General features: G+C 38.5%; 1 protein-coding gene across 4 annotated transcripts in view; it reads left to right on the top strand.

Moving 5' to 3' along the window:
- NDUFAF6 (NADH:ubiquinone oxidoreductase complex assembly factor 6) overlaps window positions 1-15,618 on the top strand; it is a 39,412-nt gene that overhangs the window by 13,616 nt on the left and 10,178 nt on the right. For all 4 annotated transcript variants that reach the window (XM_004697467.2, XM_045298908.1, XM_045298827.1 and 1 more), the window contains 4 exons: window positions 3,469-3,591; window positions 10,208-10,264; window positions 13,796-13,898; window positions 14,841-14,974. In XM_004697467.2, coding sequence (XP_004697524.1) covers window positions 3,469-3,591; window positions 10,208-10,264; window positions 13,796-13,898; window positions 14,841-14,974 — 417 coding nt within the window. The remainder of the gene's footprint in view (window positions 1-3,468; window positions 3,592-10,207; window positions 10,265-13,795; window positions 13,899-14,840; window positions 14,975-15,618) is intronic.

The following is a 15,618-nucleotide window of genomic DNA, read 5'->3' as shown; positions in this document are numbered from 1 at the left end:
AAAAAAAAAAAGAAATTGCCAAACTCTTTTACAAAGTAAGTGTACCATTTAACAAATTCCCCAGCAACAGAGTAAAGTTCCTATTATTCTACACCCTCTCCATCATTTGGTGTTATCATCATTTGGTGGTATTTCATTGTTTTAATTGATAGTTCCCACATACCCACACACATACACATATATACATACATATTTTTTTCAAACTTTATTTTTGGTGAAAATGTACACAGCAAAACATAACACCCATTCAGCATTTTCTGTTTTAAATCAGCTGAATCTCACATTTCTCCCTAAGCCCCAGGTGTCTCGATCACTTTTGGGGAATGTCTTACCACTTCTTTGTACACAGTCATTTATTCAACAAGTATTGTTGGGTGTCTCAAATACGAAGGGGGCTTCAAAAATATTGTGAGAAAATTCCTTTTCTTCTCATTCCTTTTCCCACAAGCTTTTCGAAGCCTCCTCATATATTAGGTACAATTTTAGGTCCTGAGGATATAGCAGTGAATAAAACATCGGAAGTCCCTGGACTCAAGAAGCAAACGAATATACATACCATTTTCAGGTAGAGAAAGTGCTGTGGCGAAAATTAGAGCAGGATAAGGGGGGCGGGGAGGGCAGGGTATAGTGGAGGTTCCTATTTTAAAGAGGAGGGGCATGGAGCACCTCACTGTGAAGCAGGGATTAGAGCAAAGCTTTGAAGGAAGTGGGAGGGTGGAGAATTTTCTAGGCGGAAGGAAGAACCAGCACAAAGGCTCTGAGGATGGCATGTGCATGTTCAGAGACCAGAAGAAGGCCTCTGGGGCTGCAGCCGAAGGGTGTGGGGAGATTCAGTTAGAGGTAGCAGGGGATCCACTGGGTAAGGACTTGGAGACCATTGCAATCGCTGATTTTTAACTCCGGCAAAGTGGAAATACAGTGGAGAGTTTTGAACAGAGAAAGATATCACTACTTAGTTGAGTCTTAAAAAGGGTTACTCTTGCTGCTTTATTAAGAATAGACTGTACACCATTACCATCTAGACACCAAATATTGCTAGAGACCCAGTCAGCATCAAAACAGTATTTTAAGTTTAGAGCAGACCTGTAGAAATAGCTTCACAAGTAGAAAAGTAAGAATAGTACAAAAAGTATATTAAACCAAAAATCTAAGCTTAATGCCATTGAGTGGATTCTGACTCATAGTGACCCTGTAAGACAGGGCAGCACTGCCCCTGTGGGTTCCCGAGGCTGTAACTCTTATCTGGAGGAGAAGGCCCCATCTTCCTCCCGCTGAGCATTTGGTGCTTTTAAACTGTTGCAGCCTTTTGGTTAGCACCCCAACATGTAACCACGACGCCAGCAGGCCTGCGAAAGACAACATATATAATGCATTTCTTCTGGTGTAAATGCTTTGCTTTACGATTCCACCTATATGTACACACACACACACACACACACACACACGTTTTATAAGTGAACCATTTTGTAGAACTTATCCCTAAAAACGTTAGTGTGCATTTTATAAAAATAAGAATATTCACTTATCTACCACAGTATAGTTATCAACCTAAGGAAAGTCGATAAATGTTAACTCATTTTCTGATTCCTCTAAAGAACTTTTGGTTCTGTTTCCTAGTTTTATCTTCTGACTTGAAAATGATTTTGCGATCAGTAACCTATCAAGAATTCTTTTCTACTTTTTTTTCCCAAATAATACAAAATTTTATTTTAAAACAAAAAAAACCAAAACTCTATTGCAGGCCAATCGATTCCAGATATAATGACCCTATAGAACAAAGTAGAACTATTTCATAGGATTTCCAAGGCTGTTATTTATTATTATTATTATTATTAAAAGATACCATACAATTTATTGGGGCACTTTGAATGATAATTTATTGGGGGCACTTAGAACTTTTATAATAATCACCTGATAATTTATTGGGGGCACTTAGAACTTTTATAATAATCCATACATAAATTGTATCAAGCATATTTGTACATATGTTGCCATCATTCTTTTCTAGATATTTATTTTTTATTGAGCCATTGGTGTCAGCTCCTCCTCCCTTCTACTTATTTCAAAAAATATTTTTATTAAAGAAAATCTTAAGCATATAGAAAAGTGGAGAGGGTAGTAAAATGAACTTCATGCCCCTATTATACAGTTTTAACTATTAATAATTTAGTAGCCAATATTATTTTTCTCTTTCCCTACCCAACCCACTCTCATTCACAAGGTGTTTTTTGATATATTTTTCCATTTGTAAATATTTTACTGTGTATTTTAAAGATAATTCACTTTTTAAAAACTTACCTCAATTCCATTATCAGATGTTAAAAATTTAACAATAATACCCTAAAATTTCCAAGCCAAACACTGCCATCGAGCTAATTCTGACTCATAGCAACCTTATAGGACAGAGTGAGACTGTTACTCTTTACAGGGGGAGAAAGCCTCATCCTTCAGCTAAGGAACAGCTCGCGGGTTCAAACTGCTGACCATGTGGTTTGCAGCCCCGTGTGTAACCCACTGTATCACCAGTACTTTCTTAGTGTTTTTAATGATCAGGATTCAGATTTCCCCAATTGTATGCATATCTCTTTTTTTAACAGTGTGTTCAAATCAGGATTCAGATAAAGTCCACTGGTTTATATATCTTAAGACTTTTTTTTTTTTCCAGAACCAAATATTTAATTTATTTAATTCATCTTTTACTCACGTTCAATAACAGTAGCACTTAAGTGTAATGAATTTGCTTCTGGATTTAGCGTTGATGTATTACGGAAGTTTTAATATGTTAATATTCTTTGGGGTTTTTTCTAGATAGTCTGAAATTAAAGATCTTATTTCTGCTTTGACCAAAAGTGATTTCTAAGGCCATAGGTTTACTTGTTAAGGAGTTGGTTTTTTGCATGACACACAGAACCAAGGAACGGAAATGGGAATAGTGATACCAAAAGGGTAGGGGAAAGGGGAAGACAGGAGGGGAGGAAGGGGCTACCTATCGCACTGAATGGCACATAAGCACACACACCCTCCAGGGGCAAGAACAACAGAAACCAGAGGGGAGGGGAGACTTTTTTTTAAATGAATAAATCACTTTATTTGAGGCTCTTAAGCTCTTATAACATTCCATACATCAATTGTATCAAACACATTTGTACATATGTTGCCATCATCATTTTCAAATCTTAAGCCTCTTAATCTAAACATTTTCCCTCTGTCTCTGTTTTGTTGTTTTCCCTTTATATATTCTTTCCAGAAGAATCTCTTTCACTTTGGGATATAACCTTAGAGATATTTTTAATTCAGCAGTAAGTAATTTGCAGTTTTTACTTGAAAAAACTCACAATGGAAACAATTTGGCTGAGAAAAAGCAAATATATGAATTAAGCATAGTTTTAGCTGAAAGGGTATAATTGTACAGAGTCACCAGAGGACACCGAAGGGTGCATTTGTTACAGTTTCTAACTCTGTTTCCAGGTTAAGGACTCAGTGTCTGAGAAACCCATTGGACTGATGCGAATGCAGTTTTGGAAAACTACTGTAGAAGATTTATACCAGGACAATCCACCACATCAACCAGTGGCCCTTGAACTATGGAAGGTAAACAGACAAGTTGCTGCTCTTAATTTGTAAGAATTTTGCTTAAGCCTACTTTCAGATGGGTTTAATTTGGATAGTGGCAATGGGGAATCTAACCATAAATTATTCTTAGATTCATGTAATATAAGTTCTATGTTAGTATTATTAGGGGATTTAAAACCATTCTCTGCATATTTGCTTATTTCTTTGATGTATTTATTTTTTAAAGAAAGAGAGAGGGGAAGCTGCTCATTTACTTTCTACACATTTATTTGCAGAATTCTGATGCATTGGCAAACAAATTTTCTTTTCTGTCTCCCCAGCTGCAGCTTCCGCTGCTAGTGTATTGATCCAGAGTCTGAGCTGTAGAATGACCTATAGTCCCCTTTTGTGAAGGGAGACTTGTTGTTACTGTTGTCCAAACACAAATCCAAAACCGCTTTGTTAGTTTGATAGAATTTGTAACTTGGTAATTTTTAAGTGTTAAAGATAGGAAACCTGTGGACCAGAGCATTATTTGTATAGCTGGCGTATATAGGAAATATCTTTTTGTTAAAATAGCTATAGGGGCTTTTCATTCATAAATAGCCATGCATAGTTTAGAAACGTGCTAAGGCTGTGATAAGAACCATGACAGACCTGACAGTGATAGAGTTCTTCCCAGGTATGGGTACCAGCAGAAGCAGGTCAGGTAACTGTATCCTAGCCTGACTTCATAAAACCATAGTGTCAGGGTAGGCTCTCAAAGAAACAAAACCAGTGACATACGTGTGTGGTGTGTGTGTGTGTGTGTGTGCGTGTGTGTGTGTGTGTGTGTGTGTAGAGAGAGAGATTTTGATCTCAAGGAAATGGCTCTGTGATTGTGGAAACAAACTGGCAAATCCCAGACCCACTAGTTGCTGACAGACTGGAGGTTTCTCTAGACTCACATGGTTGCAGGGACAGGTGAACCCAAAATAAGGAGATCACAGCAGACCACTGGCTCTCGGGGCTATGAAGCTGATAAATCCTTAACATTGGCAAATCACATGGCAGGCTGCTAGCTCACGTCCCATGAACCAGAAGTCAGATGATGGCAAGCTGTTTGTAGGAACCAAATAAAGGGATAGCCTTTATATATTGGCTACAGGTTACACCCATAGTGAAATTCTCCTTATATCAATGTATTAGTCTGCATAGACTAGAGAAACAAATCCATGGACACACGTGTGTATAAGAAAGAGATTTATATACAAGAACAATTGAACATTGAAAAAACATCCCTGCCCAGTCCAGATCAAGTCCATAAGTCCAATATTAGCCCATAAGTCTGATATTAGCCCATATGTCTGATACCAATCTATAAAGTCCTCTTCAGACTCACAAAACACATGCAATGAGGCCGAATGTAGAAGATCACAGGCCAGTGGGTAGAAAGTCTTTGGATCCAGTGGCATTGGAAGTATCTCAGTGCTGGCAGGGGGTCTCGGCATGGCTTCTCCAGCACCCAGGGCTGCATCAGGGTGGGTCCACGTGTCTTGTCGCTGCTGTGTGTCCCAGGTTGAGCAGAGAGTCTCCCACCTCCAAGGAGGAAAAACCGGAATTCCCAGAATCCTTAGTGGAAGGCTATGCCCACACAGAAGTCTCATTGGCTATGACCTGATTGACAGGCTAGACTCTACCCCTACACACTTAATCCTTAAATTGACAATTATATAACTACCATAATCAGAGTAACTTAAGTAAGGGCATGACTCAAAACACACTCCACACTGATCTTGCCTTGTGAGCATATAGATGTTAGGATTTATAACACATAAAATTGTGAATACTTACATCAGATCATGAAATGGAAGAGGACAACACAATACTGGGAGTCTTGGTCCAGCCAGTTTGACACATGACATTAACCATCCGTCATACCTAGGAAGGATGGAAAGCCAGCCCTGCTACAGAAGGACTAAGGAAAGAAAAGTGGATGGGAAGCTCTCTGTATTAGACTAGGTGTTTACCTCTGTTCATCCCACTTCAAGAAGCTCAGTCTATCCCCCGCCCAGCCCGCTGTCCATCCCCCTGCCCCTGAACCCACCCTGTGGCCCCCACTCTGTTCATGCCTCTCACCCTCAACGCCATTAAAGATTTCATGAGATTAAGAAAAAAAAAAAAAAGAAGCTCAGTCTAGGTGGTTCAGAATAGAAAAAAGGTTCTCGAAACTTTGTTTTACATACAACTCTTTGATTACCCAGAATGCAAACTCCCTGTAACTGGGCTGATTCTGCCTCAAAGAAACCCTGTGGTACAGAGGAGAACTGCTCCATAGGGTTTCTGAGGCTGTAAATTTTTATGGAAACAGACTGCCACCCACAGAGTGACTAGTAGCTTCGAACCACTGGCTTTGGGGTTGGCAGTCCATTGCTTAATCCACTGTGTCACCAGGACTCCTTCCTGTGACTTCATGGTCTGGTTTATGCTCAGACGTACATTGAAGAGCCTGGCCTTTCTTTGATTTAATTCTCCTATACTCTTTCAATATAATATCTATTTTTTGAAAACTTAATCTTCTTCTGAATTTCTATTTACTCTTTTAGTATGGTTTCTAATTTTCATTTAATCTCTGTTTCTTCTTATAGTGCTTTCCTGAATTCTTTCAAAGTTTTGTTTGTTTTCCTTAATTTTCTCAAGCCATTGAAGGCACCAAAATGTCTTTCTTTTAAATTCCTTATTAGGTTGTTCCTAAGCCATTTCTTCCTCAGGAAGATTTCCAGGCTCTGGTCACTGAGTTGAGCCACTCTCTCTTGTTTATTCGTGTGAACTGAAATGACCTGTTGTCTTTGAGACATAGTACTGTTGTTGTATTTATCTTTAATCGGCTGTTGTATGTTGCTGTGCTCTTTGTCATTCACCACCTGTGTCTGTGGGTGCAATGGAGATAAGACTGTGTGCACAGTTCTCTGCTGTTCATGTTGTGTAATTGAGGTTGGGTTTTGCTGGTGTTGGTTTCTAATCTTTGGTCAGGAGAAGCGGGAGGTGGCCCAACTCCACTGGGTGGGATTCCAGGAGATAGGGATGTGGTTGGGCTGTGTGAGGTACTATATTTTTATCACTTATATGTATATCCTTTTCAGGATATCACATCTGCACTTTGTCCATTCGTCTTTTATTGGCATTGTTTATTTTGATCACCCACTCAAGATAGTGTTTGGTTTCTTCACTATTTGTTGTTGCTAGATGCCGTGACTCAGTTCTGACCCATAGCAACCCTGTGCACAACAGAATAAAACACTGCATGCTCCTTGCCATCCTCACAATCGTTTTTATGCCTGTGCCCATGGTTGAAGCTAGCGTGTCATTCTGTCTCATTGAGGGTCTTCCTCTTTTTTGCTGCCCCTATATTTTACCAAGCGTGATGCCCATCTCCAGGGACTGATCTCTCCTGACAATATGTACAAAGTATGTAAGACAAAGTCTTGTCACCTTGCCTCTAAGGAGCACTCTGGGCATACTCTTTTCAAGACAGATTTGTTTGCTCTTTTAGCAGTCCATAGTACTTTCAGTATTCTCCTCCAGCACCGGAATTCAAATGCATCAATTCTTTTTCAGTCTTCTTTATTCAGTGTCCAACTTTCACATCCATTATGAGGCAACTGAAAATACTGTAACCTGGGTCAGGTTTTCCTTCATCATCAAAATAACATCCTTGCTTTTCCAGACTCTAAGGAGATCTTGTGTAGCAGATTTACTTAATGAGATTTGATTGTAGGTTCAAGCAAACAAAATCCTTGACCACTTCTCCATTTAACACTATGTTACCTATTGGTTCAGTTGTGAGGATTTTGGTTTTCTTTATATTGAGTTGTCATCCATACTGCATTCTTCTGTGCTTCATTCTTCATACGATTGAGCTTCTCTGATTATTTACTTAGCATACAGATTGAACACGTATGGTGAGAGAACACAGTCCTCTCACACACTGTGTTAGTCCAGGTAGACTAGAGAAATAAATTCATAGAGTCTGATATGTGAATAAGGAGGAGGTTTATATACAAGAACAGTTGAATATTAAAAAAATTCCATCCCAGTCCACATCAAGTCCTTACGTCCAATATTAGCCCATATGTCCAACACCAATCTGTAAAGTCCTCTTCAGACTCACAAAACATATGCAATGATGCTGAATGCAGGCAGATCCAGTGGGTGGGAAGTCTTGTGGATCCAGTGGCATTGTAAACATCTCAGCGCTGGCAGGGGTATCCATGTGGCTTCTCTAGGTCCAGGGTTCTGGCTGTATCAGAGTAAGTCCATGTGACTTCTCAGGGATGTCTTGCAGGAGTCAGCCTTGTCAGTAGAGAGTCTCCAAGGGAGTGAGCCAACAGAGAGGATGTCTCCTGCTTCCAATGAGAAAATACCAGAGTTCCCAGAATTCCCAGGATAAGGCCATGCCCACACAGAGGCCTCATTGGCTATGACCCAATTTACAGACTAGATTCTACCCCTTCACTCAATCCTATCAAGTCCCAGTTGACACCAAATTATGTAACTACCACACACACCTTTCCTGATTATGAAACAATGGAATCCACTTGTTCTGTTCACACATCTGCCTTTTGATCCACGTACAAGTTCCAGATGAGCACAATAAAGTGTTCTGGAACTCCCATTCTTCTCAAGGTTATCCATAGTTTATTATGGTCCACACAGTCCAATGTTTTGGCATAGTCAATAAAACACAAGTAGGCATCTTTCTGTTGTACTCTCCTTTGAGCCAAGATCCATCCGACATCAGCAATGATAGCCCTTGTTCCCTGTCCTCTTCTGAATCTGGCCTGAACCTCTGTCAATTTCCTGTCAATGTAGTGCTACAGCTGTTATTGAATCATCTTCAGCAAAATTCTACTTTTATGTGATATCAGTGATATTGTTGTATAGTTTGAGCATTCTGTTGGATCATCTTTCTTTGGAGTGGGCACAAATATGGATGAGTGAGTTCTTCCTGTACTTCATCAGCTGGGTGAAACATTTCAATTGGTATTTGGTATTGAATTCAATTGGTATTCATCAATTCCTGGAGTCTTCTTTTTGATGACTGCTTTCTACTATTTAATTATTGTCCTTTCTCTTTTACAACTAATAAACTATCTGTAGGAGACGCTTTAAGACCATGTAGATATTCCCCTCTCCTTCAAAAACTTCCCCTATGCTTGGAATTCATTGATGATTCTTCTGATTTAGTACTTACATCACTATGGACTCGTGAATTACTTTTTTGATTTCAAGTCTTTAAATTAATACTGTACTTAATTATTTAATTATTCCAATTATCCCAAGTTTAGAGAGTGGAAGCCCTTTTAAATTGGCTCTGATGTCCTTATAACATGCCCATCATCATTGTGTTATATGCTTTTATTTTCTAGTACAATAAAACATGTACTAACAGGACCCTGTATCACCTGCCCTGCCTGCACTGGGATCCTTTGCTCTCCCCACTCATTTAAATGGAAATAGTATTAAAGTCCAAGATCCGGGCACTAGCTGTGTGCTTTTCTACTAGCAGCCTTCGTTTGCTAAGATTTACTCTGCCAATTATTTTATTTGGGGTTTTCATTATTATTTTCATTTTGAGAGAAGCAATTTTCTTTCCTGAAGAGAATGCCTTTATCTTATGTAAGGAAGTTTGTATTTAGTGAGACCAGAAAAGCCAGAGTACATCCCATAGTACAAAAGTTGGGCTCATAACCATGTTTTTATTTTGGAAGTGGAATCTTTAAGTTATTAAAAGTACATGGGGGGAAATTTTTAAAAAAATCATTTTATTGGGGGCTCTTACAACTCTTATAGCATTCCATACATCAATTGTATCATGCATATTTTTACAAATGTTTCAAAAACATTTTCTACTTGAGCCTTGGTATAAACTCCTCTCTTTTCCCCTCCCTCCCCCACACTCCCACCGTCATGAATCCTTGATCAATTATATATTGTTATTATGATTTCATATCTTACACTGTCCGTTGTCTCCCTTCACCCACATTACTGTTATTCGTCCCCTTTGGGGTGGGTGGGGGACTATATATCCAACCTGTGATGGCTTCCTCCTTTTTCCCCCTTCCCCATCCCATACCACCCCCCTTTCCTCATCATATCACTACTCCCACTACTGTACCTGAGGGGTTTATCTGTCCTGAACTCTATGTGTCGAGAGCTCTTATCTGTACCAGTGTGTGTTCTCTGGTCTAGCCAGATTTGTAAGGTAGAACTGGGTCATGGCAGTGGCAGGAGCATTCAGGAGCTAGAGGAATGATGTGTGTTCTCCGGTCTAGCCAGATTTGTAAGGTAGAACTGGGTCATGGCAGTGGCGGGGCGGGGGGAGCATTCAGGAACTAGAGGAACGATGTGTGTTCATTCGGTGCTTTACTGCACCTTGGTTGAATCAAAGGGGAAATTTTTTTAAGGTTAAAGTTCTAGAATCATTTTTATTTGGAAATACTTAAAAAGGTTGTCAAGGAACATTTTCCCCTGATTTTTCTTTAACATCTTTCTGTAATCATTATTGCAAATATTCTCATACCTAATTTTGTATTTGGTTTATTTCTTCAAATCTGCAGGCATTATTTTTATAAGTTAATTATAAAGACTTACAACTTCCTTTTTATTTTTTAAGGCTATCAAAAGGCATAATCTGACTAAAAGATGGCTTTTGAGAATCATTGATGAAAGAGTAAGTTGAAGTTACTTTTTTCTTTCTTCCTTTTTAGTCCTTAAGCTTGTTCTTTAGGGAGTAAACGTTTAATTGATTTAATTGCATTTTTCAGGGAGGAAACTTATAAGGACCATGCCATTTTGCTCACACTCCGTTCCTATATGCCACCCACTGTAGCTTCCGCCCCTTCATTCATATACCGTCAGGCAGAGATAGGCACCCCTGCAGAGTTGGCCATGTGCACGTGCACACTGTGTTCGTTGAAATGGGACATTGCAGACATATGCAAATGGAGTGAATACTCAACTTTCATGTGTCCGTTGCCCAGCTTTAATACTTAGTCAACACAGGTCTCCTCTCATCTGTGTTCATTTCCCTCTAATTGCCATTGGATTGTCCAAAGTAAATTTCAGACATGATCTGCAAATATATATATTTATGTCATAAGAAGCTTTAGAAAACAACCACAATATGATTATGACACTTCACTTACCTTTTTAAAAAAATTATTTATTTTTAATCATTAGGGGATCATACAACTCTTATTTCAATCCATATATACGTCAGTTGTGTAAAGCACACTTATACATTTGTTGCCCTCATCATTCTCAAAACATTTACTCCGCTTGGGCTCTTGGAATCAGCTCCTCAGTTTTTTCCCCCTCCCTCCCTACTCCTCCCTCCCTCATGAACCCTTGATAATTTATAAATTATTATTTTATCATAACTTGGAAAAGGAAGGTCTCCCTTCACCCACTTTTCTGTTGTCCATCCCCCAGGGAGGAAGTTATATGTAGATCCTTGTAATTGGTTCTCCCTTTCTACCCCGCCTTCCCTCCTTCCTCCCGGTATCACCACTGTGCATCCTCTGGTCTAACCAGGTTTTAAAGGTAGAATTGGGATCATGATAGGGGGGCGCGGGGTGGGGGTGGGGGTGGGCGGAGGGAGGAAGCATTTAAGAACTAGAGGAAAGTTGTGTGTTTCATCGATGCTACACTGCCCCCTGAGTGACTCATCTCCTTCCCATTACCCTTCTGCAAGGGATGTACAGTTGTCTACAGATGGGCATTGGGTCCCCATCCCACTTAGCTTTTTTTATTACAGTTTTATTGGCACTTCTTCCACATATCGTACAATTCAATAAACTATGGCAAAAATATGTACAACAAAAGAGTCTCCAATTCAACACCTTCTACATGTATATTTATGTGCCATTGATTATACTGTTGTGTACCTGTTATTGATATCCTTTTCCAAATTGTTCCAGCACCAATAATAGAAACTTGATGCCCCTAAGCATCAACTCTTCCTCCTTCACTCACGGTAGCCAGTAGTCAACTTTGGATTTTTTTTTCCCCAGTAGTTTTCTTGATATAAAAATACACTTCCATTGTTAAGTCTAAAAGTCATATATGCATGATCACAATCAGTTCTAGTGCTCCCTCCCCCTCATGCTTTCAATATTTGCTCCCCCATTCCCCTCACACACACACACACCCCATAAACCATTGCATTAGTTACTACCTCTATTCATCCATTCCTTCTGTGTTTCATAAAGTGGGAAACCTAACAGAAACAATAAAAAACAAAATGAAGAAAGTAGTAATAATTATTTTTATTTTTTTAAGCAAAAGGGAAGGAATTTATTGGAGCCTATATGGGAAACCCTAGAGGGCCCAGCATCCCTTACTGTGCAGGCATGCCCAGCAAAGGGTCACACCATTCACTGTACCCCATGTCCCAGAGGGACTCCCCTTGAGCTGAGCCCCAAAGCCCCAGAACTGGCTGGGGGTGGGGACATAATAATAATTATTATTAAAATAATTTTAAAAATAAAGTGTAAGAAAGAAAAGACTACAAACATTATTTGGAAATAGAAAAAAAAAAGACATTTCTGTCTTGGAACAAACGAGAAACATTTAAGCCTAAAGCAAAGTTAGGTTGGGTCAAGAGGGAGCTCGATTGGCCAAGTATCCTACCATAGTTTGATCCCCCTTAATCAAGTTTACAATAGTCTTTGTCTGTCGTAAAGCTGTTCGAGTGATTATGATACTTTAAAAATTAAATTATTTTAATATCTTCAGTTACCTGATATATGAAAGTTAATTGTGTTTCTATACACTTGCAATGTATAATTAGGAAATAATAAAGTAAACAATTCCATAGAAAATAACGTTAAAAACAATAAAATTTAGGAACAAATTCAGCCCCCCCCCCCCCCAAAAAAAGCATAAAACATATTTTCTAAAAAGTATATCATGGAAAGAAGTTAGAGAATATCTGAATTAAAAGACACCTCGTGTTCATATAGTAGAAGACAATATTGTTAAGTAGCAAGCAGTGAAACCCAAATTAATTGATAAATTCAGTGGATTTCCTCTCAGAATCCCAACTGGATTCTTAATAGAAATTGACAAAACTGGTCCTAAAATTCATACAGAAATTCAAGGAACTCAGAGTTGAATAACTCACACTTCCTTGTTTCAAAACTTAACTACAAAGCACAATAAGCCAGATGGTGTAAACATAGAGATATGTGGAATAGAATTGAAGAATCCAGAATAGACCAGTCAGTTAATTTTTTTACAACAGTACCAAAACAGTTCAATGGGTAAGGAATAGTCTTCTCAATAAATGGTGCTGGGACAGCTCCGTGTCAGCCACTTGCATAAGAATGATGTGTAAGAGTCGTATGAGCCCCTAATAAAACGATTAAAAAAAGATAACGGACCCGGGCTCAAGTAGAAAGCAAATGTTTTGAGAATGATGATAGCAACAAAGGTACAAATATGCTTGACACAATGGATGTATGTATGGATTGTGATAAGAATTGTACGAGCCCCCAATAAAATGATTTTTTTAAAAAAGAATGATGTTAATATATGTATAATGTTTTTTCAGTAGTCACAAAAGTTTACTTAGAGAGGATTAAAGACCTAATGTAAGAGCTTAAAATATAACACTCTTAGAAGAAAACATAGAATAAGTCTTCATTATCTTGGTTTGGCCATTTCCACAAATTAAAAAAAAAATTATGCTTCTAGGGGCATTACGAAGAAATTGCAAAGACAACCTATGGGATGGGAGAAAATATTTGCAAATCATATATACGATAAGGGATTTATATCTAGAATCTGTTTTTAAGAGCTTGCCTACCGCAATAGCTATGTGGTGTCATCTACAAATTAGAAATAGTATTCTTTCTCTTTTGGAGTTGTTGTTAAGGTTAAGAAGGTACTTTATAAAGTGCTTAAGTAAGAGCTCAATAAAGTCAGGGACTTTTGATAGATTTGACTTTAAAAGGAATTAAAAATTAAGCCAGCCCTATGTCTAGAGTGATTTGTGCATATAGATGGTGCCTAGAATATTATTTTGAAAGATAATTTCTAAGTAGTAAATGTACAGAACATTATTTTAACCTGTTTTATTATTTACTAGACTGTATATATTGAGTCATATTTTTATTCATCATTATTTAGTTCTTTATGGCCAAAAAAAATTTACAAGATATTGACAATTCAGGAGACTATTTGCATTTTTTGACTGTAGGAAAAAAATTTGGATGACAAAGTATATCGTAATATCCAGGAACTGGAAACTTATGCTGAGAACACACAGAGCTCTCTTCTTTATTTAACACTAGAAATATTGGGTAAGTTTTCTTCTTTTATACTTCTATTGCCTAAGAATGCACCTTTGAGATTTCACTTCTGATAATTTGATCATCTGACCAGTTCAGTACTAAAACTTTTCTCTGTACTATCTATGAAGAAACAGGTTTGCTTTGGTTGTTGTGCAATTGAGATGGCAGAGAGAGGAAATGTGTAGCTTTCTTTGGAGTAAAGACTAATCAGAATGCGCAGGCATTTATAAAAGTATGGTAATTAGCAATCTGATCATTGCAAGTGATCTTAATTTTCTTACTGTAGCATCTCTTAACATTTTGGAAGACCACTAACTTTGCTTCTCCTCCTCTGTCCACCAGTAATCTTCCCCATGTAAAGTGAAATGAAAGAACGAAGAAATAAAGTGGAATTTCCAAAGTGTTTTTGTAAGGTTGTTCCCCTTCTTCCCTTTCCTCGGTGACTTTGTTTTGAGTCAATTAAGTGTAATGAGGAACTTATTTGGTCCAAGGTCAGCACCTCCTCATTCTAAAGCCACATATCTTCATGACACCCCAGAAGAATGGTACATGTCCCTGCTGAGTTTCCAGGGCTGCTTTGCCCGCACACTCGGTGACATGTGTGCCTCACAATGAAAGGAGCGGAATGTAATGAGGTCAGGTGGAAATTGTACTGAGGAGAAGAAATGCAAGACTTAGAATGTTTTTCCATGATACTTGATTAAAGTTCCAGATGTGTTTTTGGTGCTGTAGTCTGAGAAAAACTCTTACTTCACCTGTGAGGCAAATGGTCAGCTTGTCCTTGTGCCTAACTTTTCTCTTATAAATCCTTGTTTCTAAGAAATAAAGCCTAGAAGAAGCACATCCTGCTTGTACATGTGAGGTGATTTCTCAGTGCTGTTTCTGTTGACTTGTGAGGCACTTACAAAGAGTTGACCAATCCTGTTACTTATTTAACCTCCAAAATCCTAGGCATAAAAGATCTTCATGCAGATCACGCCGCAAGTCACATTGGAAAAGCACAAGGCATTGTCACTTGCTTAAGAGCAACTCCCTATCATGGTAGCAGAAGAAAGGTCTTCCTTCCCATGGACATTTGTATGCTGGTAAGGCTATGATTTGGACATTTTAATAATGCTTACCTCGGGAATATAGTGAGGGAAATGATATCTTGGTTCTTTATTAAGTTTGTTCAAGTAACTCCTTCAGAACTAATGCTAGCTAATTGCTTATAGCAAATGAGTTATCAAGTCAGATTATTATCTAGCAGTCCATTAGGTTGGGGGTGGAGTTATGAGAAAGAAAATTCAAAACCACGCTCATTGAATGAATGCTGACTCATCACGAACCTATAGGGCAGGGTCGAACTGCCCCTGTGAGTTCCTGAGACTGTCACTCTGAGATTCTCCTGAGGCATGGTTGGTGTCATACGGCTGACCTTTCAGATTGTGGCCCAACTCGGAACCACTACACCACCAGGCTCCATCTGAGAAGAAGTTACATCCTATTTGATGTTAGCGCCATGCGCCTTACTCCTTCCTGCGCAGTTGCAGAAATTCTTGCTAGTAGTCACTTTAGCTGTTCTTTATTTTATGTTTTTGTCTTAAGAAGGAAGTAATCCATTATAAAGAGTTACTTTGTTTATAAGAAAACACTTTTTTTCCTCTGTGTACTTTGGATGAAATTCATTATTGTCTGTTTTTTTAAACTTCCTGTATGTTTGTTTCCTTGTTATTTTTGTACCATCTAC

This window comes from Echinops telfairi, unplaced genomic scaffold, assembly GCF_000313985.2.
Source record: "Echinops telfairi isolate 266 unplaced genomic scaffold, ASM31398v2 ScPeMD7_1;HRSCAF=3_0, whole genome shotgun sequence".
Taxonomy (NCBI): domain Eukaryota; kingdom Metazoa; phylum Chordata; class Mammalia; order Afrosoricida; family Tenrecidae; genus Echinops; species Echinops telfairi.
The sequence above is the reverse complement of the archived record's forward strand: the minus strand, read 5'-3'. Positions and strand labels throughout refer to the sequence as shown.